Genomic DNA, 12,648 nt, shown 5'->3' on the forward strand with positions numbered 1-12,648 from the left:
ACACTGCACTATCTTTAGTTACCGGAATGGTCTATTGTGTTTTCTCCCATACCTCGGGGGGGCTTTTTGGTATGATGTTTCCTTGGCCTAAAATGCCCTTTCCTGGCTGATCTTTCTTCTCCTCGAAGCTGGAGTTCGACGTATCACCTCCTCTAGGAAGGCTTCCCTGATTCCCCTGGCAGACTTAGACATTCTCTTGGGTCATGTTATCACTTAAATGTGTATGGTTCCCCCTCTAAACTGACCCTCCATGAAGACAAGAACCTTTTCTTTCCAGCTACAAATCCCCAGTGATCAGGACAGCACTAGACAGGCGGGCAGGTGCCTGATAAATACTCTTTGACTGAATGAATGAGATCTGGCATGGTCTTCACAGCGGAAGGCCCCTTTGCCATCCTTCCCGCTTGCCCCATCAGCTGGGGCTTATTGTCATCTGCAGCAAGTATTATCGGAACGCTGGCTGTGTCCATGGCACCCGAGCGAGACGCTGGGCAGCCCGGAGAGGGACGTGGTGCGGTGACCGGGTCCCCCCTTCCCTGTGTTTGTAGGATCGCCGGGGAGGCAGCCTTGACATAAACGACGGGCACTGTGGCGTGGGCGTGGCCAGCGAAATGAACGCCGCCCTCATGCACCGGAGACACACAGACCCGGTGCAGCTCCAAGCGGCCGGGGTACGTGAACCTGCCCTCGCTGGGCTCCGTGAAGGCGGCAAGAGGGGCACCTCGGGAACCGGTCGGTCCTCCGGGAGAGAGAGGCACCCCGCTGGGAGCTCAGGATGGAGGCAGTGGGAACCCAGGAAGGGAGGGCGGGCGGGAGTTCCCGGGCAGAGGCGGTCCTGGCCTGGTGTTCTGTCCGGCCGCAGGGCCTTGCCGTGTCCTGGCTCCGGCTCTAGCGGAGGGAGACCTGTCGCCTTTTTTTTTTTTTATGTGTTATTTATTTCTAGGAGAGAGAGAGAGAGAGAGCGTGAGCAGGGGAGGGTCAGAGAGAGAGGGAGACATAGACTCTGAAATAGGCTCCAGGCTCCGAGCTGGCAGTCAGCACAGAGCCCGACACGGGGCTCGAACCCACGAACCACGAGATCATGACCTAAGCGAAAGTCGGACGCTTAACCGACTAAGGCACCCAGGCGCCCCGACCTGTCGCCTTTTTGATTGCCATCCGCTTGCGTCGGTTGCGCTAGCACCGCGGGCTGTCCGTTTGGGCACGCTGCCATCCTTTCTGTCCCCCGAAGGGAAGAAAAAGACCACCTATGAAGCAGGGAGAGTAGTTGTCGAGGATGCTCTCGGGGCCTCGGAAAGTAACGTCTCCGTGGGGGGAAGTCCGGGGTCTCGGCGTCCGGAGAACGCTGCCGCGCTTGGGACGTCCCCCGGGAGCCGCGAGGCAGCCTTCGGGGAAGGACGCTGTCTCGGCACAGACCCCCCTTCCTGGGACCAGGCCCGGCCGCCCTGGCTCAGCGGGACCCCTCTGTGCTTCCCCCCACAGCGAGTGCGGTGGGCCCGGGCGCTGTACGACTTCGAGGCCCTGGAGGATGACGAGCTGGGCTTCCGCTGCGGAGAGGTGGTGGAGGTCCTGGACAGCTCGAACCCGGCCTGGTGGACCGGCCGCCTGCACAACAAGCTAGGCCTCTTCCCCGCCAACTACGTGGCCCCCATGATGCGATGAGGCCCTTCGGCGGGGCCCGGGGACCTTGGTCTGGAGCGGCCTGCAGGAGAGGGGGGCAGGGAAGAAAAGCCGGAACTACACCTCCGTACGTGTATGTGCGTGTCCGCACGCGCACGTGCCCGTGTGTACATGCGTTTGGTAACAGTAATTTATTGGCGATTCAGTTGGTTCATTAGTCGGTATGAAAGGAAGTCAGGTGGAGAATTATACTCATACTTCTATTTCTGCTCTCCCCTCGGCCGTGTGGAAGGCAAGGGGAAAGTTGGGGTGTGGGGGGGGAGGTAGGGACATGACCCCGAAATTCTTCCTGTGGTTAAGACGGCCCCGCTTCCTCCTGGTCCTGGGAATTTTCACGGAGCAGAGGGGCGTTGGACGCACAACAGGTGCAGCCGGCCCCGGGGGGCACGGGGCAGCTTACCTCCGAGCCCCGCACCCCTTGAGGTTTTGCGGGCAGCGCCCCTCGTCTTCCGCAAGGGTGGGCACTGCTGGGTTGAGACCAGAGGAGCAGCCACACGGGACTGGAGCAGCGGGTGCCTGGAGGCCTGGGCGAGGCTGGCCTCCAGCTCCGAGTTCGGCGGCGGAGACCTTGGCCTCCTCCCTCGCGGGAGCGCCAGTTCCCTTCGGCCGCGGAGACACAGACACCGCGAGGAGCCCAGCGCCGGCACGTGGAGGGATTGGCACAAATCCGCAGAGGCCTACTTGGGGGTCCCCTATGTTTTCCCGGACGCCAAGAAAGCAGCATCTGACATTCTGTAAAGTGCTCGGAGAAGCCCTGGCTGAGAATGCGGAATGTTAAAGCCTTTGTTTCATGGCCCCCAGGGTGTCTCTTCCTGTCTCTTATTCGTTTTCCTGGGTCTTGAGGACGCTTTGCCCAGTGGCAGAGAGGGGGGCCCACTCCACGAAAGCATTGACTAGCAATGTTGATGGGGGGGGGGGTGGAGCCGGCCTTGACAGGAGCTTTCTGTTGGATCTGGCTGTAGGGTCATCACTGGCATCCCCCACCCCCACCTCCACCCAAGAGCTGCACCTGGGAAGAGGGACCCTACTGCCACCCTCTCTCCTGCCACCTCAAAATAGAATTGTGTTTCTTTGGGCTCAGCTGGGGGTGTGGAGCACAGACCCGCATGCCTGGGGAGGATGGACACTGGAGAAGGAAACAAGTGTTTTGGTGGAGGCTGGGAGCAAACCCATCTGCACCCAGAGCCCTGAGGGTGTGTGTGTGTATGATTGAGGCCCAAGTGAAAGGGTGGGGTGCACATGTTGGTGAGGGAGAATGATGGGGGGGGTGAGGTGTGCCTGCTCCTTTGTCTTCTTCCCCAGCCCTTCTTGCTCTAAGGAGTGATGGGGGCAGCCATTATTGAGAGTGAAAGGAGGAGAAGAAAGAGTTTCTGGCTTAGAAGCAACTGTCAGGGTAATGTAGGCTGTGTCCCTTTGACTCTGAATTCTATGATTCTGTGATCCCTGTGTTGCCTTTAGAAAAAAAAAAAAGGGAAAAAGAAGGCACTCCGTGGCGAGTCTTGGGAAGGAAGAGAAAATAGACAGAGAGGCAGGGGGAGTCAAGTGACAGTAAGGAGCATCTGGCTCGCAGCCTTTAGAAATCAAAGCACAGAAAGGGACAGGTAGCGGAGATGTTTCAAAAGATCAAGGAGCATCGTGAGAGACACAAAGGGAGGCAAAGGGTGCAAGATGGTAAGTGGGACAGGCGAGGAAGACTGCGGAGTACCAGTCAGCCAGCGACAAGGGAAGGGGGGGATGGAGCAGGTGGGGAAAGAGGAATTACAGCAGAGCCACGAGCGCCGTGGAAGGCAGGGCCCAAGACGCCACAGGAACAGAGAAGAACGAACAGGGAGAAAGAAAAGCAAGGCAGAGAAGACCTCAAAGCTATTTCGGTGCTAGGTAATGTGAACATGTTACAGTAAATAAAAGCCAAAAGTGATGTTTGATTTTACAGTATTTACAAACCATATGCTTTAAACAGCCCACAAACCTCATCCATTTGTCTGATTATGTGGGAGGACCAGCCCCAGTGAAGAGAGAGGGAGCTGATTTGGTTCTGGCCTGGATTTTGTGCCTGAAACGCTTCTCAAGAAAGCAGTGCTGTGACCGGCGCTCTTGTTTTCCCCGTGTCCGTGTCACACACCTCTCCAGCGGGGGGCAGGGGTCACTGGCCCGGAGAGGCTGACCACGCAGTGCAGGCAGGGCTTCCGGAACCCCTGGAACCAGATGTTCCGCTTCACCCTGGCCCGAGTCTTTAATCGAGGTGCTCAAACATCCTTGCCCCTGCACATCACGTGGCTTGATTCAGAAGGAAGCAAGCGTCATCGTAAAGCACCCACAGAGAGCTAGGGACCTGGCTAAGAGGACAAGGACCAAGCTGCGCACACTTGTGGGGACTGGGAAACAATGTCCATGGGCCTCTGGTGCTGCCTGGATAAGCACCCGAGAAGCTGCCCTCTTCCTCACAGCTTTTCCCATCCACTCAGCACTCCTTCCAGCCACAACACAATCAGGGAAACAACACCTTGTCTCTCTGACTTCGGCTGAAATGCTCTGCGTGACCTGGGGCCAGGGAACTTCCAGAGAAAGCCTAGTTCTTGCTGAACCAGTTCGATTTTCCGAAAGCCTTGCCGAGGCTCACTGCATGTCAAATACCTGGTACCTGCCACTGCCCACCCACTTTCAGATGGCCTGAGGGTGATCCAAGACAGTGCTTCTCAAAAGTAATGTGCCTGTGAGTTGCCCGGGGAGTGTGGAAAAGGGTGGATTCTCATTCCATCCTGTGTTTCTACCAAGCTCTGAAGTGATGTTACTCCACGGAGCACACTTTAAGTAGCAAGAGCAAAGACCTTGACAGTGAACTGAAAAGCTACACTAATCTAATTAGATCCCTTTTCTCGGGATATTCAGGCACTTTTCTGTGTTGCTCACAAATAAGTCACGTTGAGCAGAGACAGGATTCAGAGCTGTCACTGTGATGTCATTCATATTTGACAGCCCAGGTGACTTTTGTCAGCGTCTTCCTCTCAAGAATCAAGCAACTTTAGGGTGAGAGGCATTCAGATGAAATACAAACAGGTAAGCAGAGGTTACAGAGGTTGTGAAACCTCCTTCTCAGGAAATCTTTGAACATAAAATGGACTGGCATCAGGTGTGGACCTGCTCAGAGGGAGGGGGATGGCCCATGTGACAGGGGCATGGTTAGATCTCACTCACCCAGAGCAGAACAGGTCACAGTGGGGACTGATCGGCATGGGCAAATACTTGCTGTTTTTGCCTTGTCTAAAGTTAGCACTTCAGGGGCACCTGGGTGGCTCAGTTGGTTGAGCGCCCAACTTCGGCTCAGGTCATGATCTTATGGTTCGTGGGTTCGAGCCTGGCGTTGGGCTCTGTGCTGACAGCTCAGAGCCTGGAGCCTGCTTCCGATTCTATGTCTCCCTCTCTCTGCCCCTCTCCTGCTTGCGTGCTGTCTCTCTCTCTCACTTTCTCTCTCTCTCTCTCTCTCAAAAATAAACATTAAAAAAATTCTTTTAATAAAATAAAAAATAAAGTTAACACTTCAGGCTGTGTAGACCAAAACAAGGTCACAGGTAAAACATATTGTCTCGATCCTTCTCAGGATCCTCCACGTGTCTCCAACACCATATCGGTGCCACCATCACCTCTCCCTTGGGCAACTGAATAAGCCTTGACACATCTCTCCCTGCATGCTCTCTCTTCCCAGTCCATTCACATGGATGCCGGAGCAATCTTTGTAAAACACAAGCGTGATCACGTCACTCCCCTGTCAATACACTTGGATTTGAATCCAAGTCCTGATAATGGCCCTGTGAAGTCTCGCACTGCCTCCCTCTCCAGCCTCCTCTGCACCCCTCCCCTTCTTGCTGCCATGCTCCACCCACTGGCCTTCTCTCCGTCCCCAGATGCCCAAAGATGGGTCCCCAAAACCTTCATTCCTCTTGCTCCCTCTTCAGTTTAAATGTCACTTTCTCAAATTGTCCTTTCTTGACCTCTATCTGAAAGAACCCTTCCTACTGGATTATCTTGAGACTCCTGGTGCTTTTCTTGAATAGCACATATACCAGTCTGTTGGATATTAGACTATAAGCTCACTGGGGCCAGGGACCATCTCTGTTTTGTTAATCACTATAGGCCCAGCATGTAGCACTATGCCTGGCACAGAGAAGGCTCAACGAGTATTTGTTTAATGAATGAGCAAGCAAAACCTGCCTCATGTCACCTATCATTCATTCTATAACCCAAAGGTCCTGGGCCTTATGGACCTGTAGGTGCAAACAAAGTGATATTAACATTGATGCCCAAGTTACAGTAGGTTTTAGCCACCTGCCCTCAAGATCTCCAGTTACTTCTCAGAGTCCAAGAGAGGGAGGCTGGTCTCTCTTTGGTGTTTAAGCACCAGTCAGCTAATGTCTCCTACTCTGGCCATGTTCCATTGTCCCTGAACAACTTCTGCATCTCCAGCATCTTCCCTGATGCTGCCGACCTGCTGTGCATATGCCTGCTGATGAAACGGCCCAATCTTTCAGGAAACCAGATCTGCCCTGTAGTCCACGTGGCAAGGAGGTCGTGGAAGAGGAAGGGTGGAGAATGGCCTATACCTCGTTCTGGGTACCTCTTGTCCCTAGCCCCCAGAGAGGCACTTCCTAGGTCAAGGGAACCTCACATTTCATTCCCTTCTCACCAGAGCCCTCTCTCCATCACGCAGGACAAAGGAAGCCAGCTTCCCCACCATCCCTCGTTTGCCTCTCTCCCTGTTGCCCCTTCCTCCTTCAGCTGAAAAGAAATGCTCTTGTACCTGTTTGTTTGTGCAATAGTATCACCTAGGATGCGAGGGGATACACACTTTGCTGGACAATCTGGGCTCAGCTCTAATTGACTTGTTAAATCAACAGCTATTTACAAAGCACTTTGTAGGGGGCAGATGCAATCAGCCAGTGGGTCCTCCATATCGCTTCACTCTGCCCTCTGTCCACATCTGTGCCACAGTCACCACCTCATTTCAGTCCTCTCTTGCTTCTCTCTCCCAGGCAACTGCAATAGTTTCGGAGCCAGTCTCCCCACCTCTGGGCTGGCCCCTCTAATCCAGCCCACTGACTGCCAAAGAGAACTTATTAATATGCAAGGCTCATGACATCAGGTTCTGTTCAAAAGCCTCCAGAGGCTCCCATTAGCTTTCAGGCTAGAGTTTAAACTCCTCGGCTTGGCACTAATGACATTTTGTGATCTGACTGTTGTCTGTTCAGCTGCAACGCCCATCTTCCCCCAGAATGAGTCATGTTGTCTCAGAACTCTGACTTTTCCCATTCGGTTCCTTCTGCCTGGAATGCCTCTCCCCCGCCTTTTTTCTAGATCAGAGCTGTCCAATAGCACTTTCTGTGGTGATGATGATGGAGAAGTTCTCTATCTGATCTGTCCAACGTGGCAGCCTCCAGACACTTGTGACCATTGAGTATTTGCAATGTGGCTGGTGTGAGTGAGTTAAATAGTAAGATGTGGCAAGTGGCTGCCTTATTGGGCAGTATGGATCCAGACAAGTTCTACTCACTTTGAAATACTTAGCTCAGGGCTCAAGTTGCCCACTGGAAAGCCATCCCAACTTCATGGCTATTATAGACGTTCCTCCTTCATTTTCCTGTAGCATCCTTGTTCTGTTTCTAGCCCAATATGCAGAACTCTGTATTAAGGTCAGTGATTCATTGAGCCTGCCTCCCCCACTGGACTTAATTTTTTTTTAATTTTTAAATGTTTTTATTTATTTTTGAGAAAGAGAGAGAGAGCATGAGCAGACAGAGAATCAGAAGACAGAATTCAAAGCAGGCTTCAGGCTTTGAGCTGTCAACACAGAGCCCGACACGGGGCTCAAACTCATGAACCACGAGACCATGACCTAAACTGAAGTCGGACACAACCAACTGAGCCCCACAGGTGCCCCTGAACATTTTTGAGTGCACAAACAGTTCACCCAATAAATGGTGGATGCAGGCATGCACTGGTGTACTGGTAAATGTTTAACAACTGCTTTCTGAAGGAAAGCCCTGATTTGTCACATTTGCCAATTCTGTGGTGTAAATATTCCTGCCATGTGTCAAGAGAATGAGATGACAAGCCACAGAATGGGAAAAGATATTTACAAAAAACCTATCTGATAAATATCTGTTTCCAGGGGCACCTGGGTGGCTTGGTCAGATGAGCTTCCAACTTTTGATCTCAGCTTAAGTCTTTATCTCAGGATTCTAAGTTTGGACCCCATGGTAGGCTCCGCATTGGGCATGGAGCCTACTTTAAAAAAGAAAAAAGAAAAAAAGGAACTATGATCCAAAATAAACAAAGAATTCTTAAAACCCAACAATAAGAAAATGAACCATCCAAATGAAAAATGGGCAAAAGAGCTGAATAGACACCTCACTAAAGATCACAAGTAAGCACATGACAAGATTTTCAACATTATATTTCATTAAGGAAATGCAAATTAAAATGATGAGATACAATTACACAGCTCTTAGAAAATCCTAGGTCAGGGGCACCTGAGTGGCTCAGTTGGTTAAGCATCCAACTCTTGATACTGGCTCAGGTCATCATTTCATGGTAGTGAGATTGACCCTTGTGTTGGGCTCTGTGCTGACAGCATGGAGCCTGCTTGGGATTCTCTCCCTCTCTCTCTCTCTGCTCCTCCCCTGCTTGTGCTCTCTCTGTATATATATCAAAATAAATAAGCATTTTTTAAAAATCCAGGGTCCAAAACACTGACAATGCTAATCGTTGGTAAGGATGTGGAGTAACAGGAATTCTTATTCACTGCTGGTGGGAATGCAAACTGGTACAGCCCCTTTGGAAGACAGTTTGGCAGTTTCTTACAAAACTAAACATAGTCTTAACATATGATCCAGCAATCATGCTCCTTGGTATTTACCCAAAGGAACTGAAAACATATGTTTACACAAAAACCTGTACATGAATGTGTATGACTGTCTCATTCATAATTGCCAACACTTGGAAGCAACCAAGGTATCCTCCAGCAAGTGAATGGGTAACTAAGCTGTGGTACATCCAGACAATGGTCTGTTATTAAGCGCTAAAAAGAAATGAGCTGCCCAGCCATGAAAAGATATGTAGAAACCCTAAATGCCTACCACTAAGTCAAAGAAGCCAGTCTGTAAAGGCTACATACTGTATGATTCCAACTATATGACATTCTAGAAACAGTAAAACTATCAAGGCAGTAAAAAAATCAGCAGTTGCCAAGGGTGAGGTGGGAGGGAGGAAAGAAGAGGAGGAACACAGAAGATTTTTAGAGCAGTGAAACTATTCCCTGTGATACTATAATGGTGGCCGTATGTCATTACCCATTTGTCAAAACCCATGGACTTCACACCACCAAGAATGAACCCTGAGGTAAACTATGGGCTTTGGGTGATAATGATGTGTCAATGTAGGTTCACCAGTTGTAACCAGGGCACCACTCAGGTGGGGGATATTGATACAGGGGGAGGCTGTGCATGTGTGGGAAGCATAAGGAAATTCTATCTTCTGCTCAATTTTGCTGTGAACCTAAAAGTAGTCTAAAAAAAAATTAAGCCTATTAAAAAATAAAAAAGAACCTCCCACTATGGCTGATCTCAAACTACCAATGTGACATCAGTGAATTCGGAGCAGGGACAAGATGTGCACAGTTGGCTTTCATGAGTAGAGAAGAATCAGACTCAGCACCGCTGCATGAATGAGTGAATGAGTGAATGAATGAATGAATGAATGAATGAAGTGTGTTAGGCACTGGCAATGTAAGAGAAGGCTTCAGCCCTTTAGGAAGACGTCTGTTCAATCTTCAAGAAGCTGGTTCTGGGGCGCCTGGGTGGCTTAGTCGGTTAAGCGTCCGACTTTCGCTTGGGTCATGATCTCGCGGTTCGTGGGTTCAAGCCCCGCGTCGGGCTCTGTGCTGACTGCCAGCTCGGAGGCGCCAGGAGCCTGTTTCAGTCTGTGACTCCCTCTCTCTCTGACCCTCCCCTGCTCACGCTGTCTCTCTCTCTCCTAGAAATAAATAAAACATTAAAAAAAAAAAAAAAAAAAAAAAGAAGCTGGTTCTGCAGCTGCGAGTCCAATTTCAGTTCCAAAATAGGAGACAAAGAACCAAGGAGTCAATCTTTGACTTACTCAGCAAGAGGGACATTCGTTTCCTTCGGGTCTTTTACTTTTTTTTTTTTATTTTATTTTTATTTTTTTTTATTTTTATTTATTTCTAGGAGAGAGAGAGACAGCGTGAGCAGGGGAGGGTCAGAGAGAGAGGGAGTCACAGACTGAAACAGGCTCCAGGCTCCGAGCTGGCCGTCAGCACAGAACCCGACGCGGGGCTCGAACCCACAAACCGCGAGATCACGACCCAAGCGAAAGTCGGACGCCTAACCGACTAAGCCACTCAGGCGCCCCTCGGGTCTTTTACTTTTAATATCAAGCTTTGTCCAGGCGTCTATTGAGCCTATTGAGCCTATTGAGCGCCCCACTCAGACTGGTTGATGGAAAGTGGGTGAGGCTGAGGCCATGAAAGAAAGAGTATCAGGAGAATGAACCCCCTGACCTGAAGTAAGGGGTTTATGATACTGCATACATAGGGTGGTTCCTGGCTTGCTGAGTTCAATGGTCCAACAATGCCATCCTCTGAACGTCAATGGTGTCTCTTCTTAGTGGCTATTGCAGTACCAGACATCCTGTGCAGACTGACAATGTCTGGTGAAAAAGAGGTACATTCTCTCACATTAAATTTGTGAGGAAAAGCTTTCCCAGAAGTCATATGGCAGCCATCCCCTCAGATCCCATTGGCATGACTAGATCGCATGTCATTCCTAAATCAGCCATTTCCAAGAGAAAGGGACCACTGTGACTGCCTCAAACCAATTGAAGGGACACTATGGGGGCAGAACCTGAGAACCCAGGCAGAGCCCTGCCCTAAACGAGGAAGCAGGTGGGGTAGGGTGACAGTGGGCAATGGCCTTCAAGACCTAATCTACAGGAAATGTTAGAAGATGCACACATCTTATGACCAGGGCGTTCCATAAACACTTCTTGACATACTTAAGGAACAAGAAGGCAAAGTGAGGCAGCATAGCTCCTAGGCTTTCCCCTCAAAGCCGGACATGGACACACACACACACACACACACACACTTTCATCAGCCCTCCACCACGTGCATATGAAGCCAGCATGTGAGCGGGACAGCCGTCATGCTATTCGCAGAAACCAGAACTGTACGTAGTGAGGCTCTGTGGGGACAGAGCCCCTGGCCAGCCAGGTCTGTGCCACAGTCCCGGCAATATCACTGATGTTGGCGTGAGACCCCCACACACAGGTGCTTCCAGTTGTGCCTCTATCTGGGGTCACTTGTGGCCATGTTCTGACGTGGGCAATCCCACTTCAGCAGGACTGAATTCCCCAGGGTGGGCAGCACGCAGTGCCTCCCTCTCCCTGCTCTGACCTGGTTACGGGGGTTGCTAGGTAACTGCTACGCAGCCTCCCCTTCCAACGCTGGAGGAAGCTTGGTTACCATGGCGAGTCCGGATGAGGTGGGGGATGCAGGGGAAAGGGAACACTGCCCAGGGGCGGGGGCGGGGGGGGGGGGTGAGCGGTCCATAGCCTGGACTCTGGGAACTTTGGAAAATCTCTTCACCCCTCTGTGCCTTGTTTTCCTTATCAGTAAAATAAAGGAGGGGCTGGGTCTCTTGCTCTAAACCACTGATGCATGCAGATGGCATATACTAAATAGACACTGATCCTCAGACTCCTTTTAGGTAAGAGTGACTCAAGATGGGTGCAGAAAAGGAATGAGTTGGATTGTGTTTAAGATAAAATAGAGAAACTAGCAAGCCTGTGTCTCTAGCAGGAGATAAAAGTCATGGAGAGTCTCCCTTCTATTGACAGTAATTTAGCTTCTGGAATCGATACTCATGAGTCCCTGGGGCTCCCTGGGTTTTTTATTGAACCTAGACTTCCTAAGGAAGTCCCATAATGGGTGTGTCACCTTAGGGTACCTGGCTTGCTAAAGAGTCTCCCCATCCCTGGGCTCTGCTGGCCCTTCTTCCCCCCTGGCGCCATGTCACAGGCCCAGCCCACTGGCGCCAACTCTTGACTTGTGGGCTCTGCCCAAACCTCTAGGATTGGCTACTGGATCTTGCCCTTGATCTGAGTCCTGGCCCCAGCCTCTTCCTTCATCCCTGTAGTGAGATCTCTAGCCAGGCCCAGGTGCCGGGACGTCTGTAGTACCCAACTTCTCCCCTCCCCATCTCGTCCATGCCAATCCCCTTCCAGAATCCAGATCCCTGCTGCTGGAGTCTCTTAGCACTGGCTGCCATCCTGCCTGTGGGTGTGGGCTGCTGCTCTGTCCCCTGTGTGTGCCTCACTCCCTTTACCCTTGTTGGCCTCATGCTGGGGCCCCCGAAGGCAGCTGGTTCCCCGTACCACCACCGTCTGATGCTCATTGTCACCAGTGGTGCCTGTGACCCCAAAAGAGAGGTTGGACCCTACCCATCCCACCTCCAGCAGCTAGTCTGCCTTCCACCTTCTTCCTCAGACCCTGCCTCCAATTCTGAGTCTTGGTGGCTCCTTATCTTTTCCCTGCCATATACATACGAAGAACAGGGTTATGTCAGAGTGTGGCCCAGGATGCCAGAGTTATATCAGGGAACATTCTCCACCCCCACTCAACACCTGAGTTTCCTCCTTCCTGGTCAGGAGCAGAAGGAGGAATTCATACCATGTGCATTGGGTGTGAGAATGAGTAGGGTGTCACGGTGAGTGGGCTTTCAGCTGCCAGCTGTGATTTGGGGCACTCTAGAACTTTATCGTCCCATAGAGAAAGTACATCCTCGAATCATGTACCCCAGTCGCCCCTCCTTTCTAGCTCTCCTCCACTTTCCCCTGCAGGCAATGTGGAAAAGTGGAGAAACCAGGAGCTTTGATTCAGACAGGCCCGGGGCCCGATCC

General features: G+C 51.4%; 1 protein-coding gene across 3 annotated transcripts in view; it reads left to right on the forward strand.

Annotated features, from left to right (window-relative positions):
* GRAP2 (GRB2 related adaptor protein 2) overlaps positions 1-2,476 on the forward strand; it is a 62,890-nt gene extending 60,414 nt beyond the window's left edge. For all 3 annotated transcript variants that reach the window (XM_039237633.1, XM_039237642.1, XM_039237652.1), the window contains 2 exons: positions 549-671; positions 1,483-2,476. In XM_039237633.1, the coding sequence (XP_039093564.1) occupies positions 549-671; positions 1,483-1,662 (303 nt within the window). In that variant the 3' untranslated portion in view covers positions 1,663-2,476. The remainder of the gene's footprint in view (positions 1-548; positions 672-1,482) is intronic.
* The last annotated feature ends 10,172 nt before the right edge of the window (positions 2,477-12,648 follow it).

This window comes from Hyaena hyaena, unplaced genomic scaffold (genome assembly GCF_003009895.1).
Source record: "Hyaena hyaena isolate Hyena2069 unplaced genomic scaffold, ASM300989v1 scaffold_4, whole genome shotgun sequence".
Classification (NCBI taxonomy): domain Eukaryota; kingdom Metazoa; phylum Chordata; class Mammalia; order Carnivora; family Hyaenidae; genus Hyaena; species Hyaena hyaena.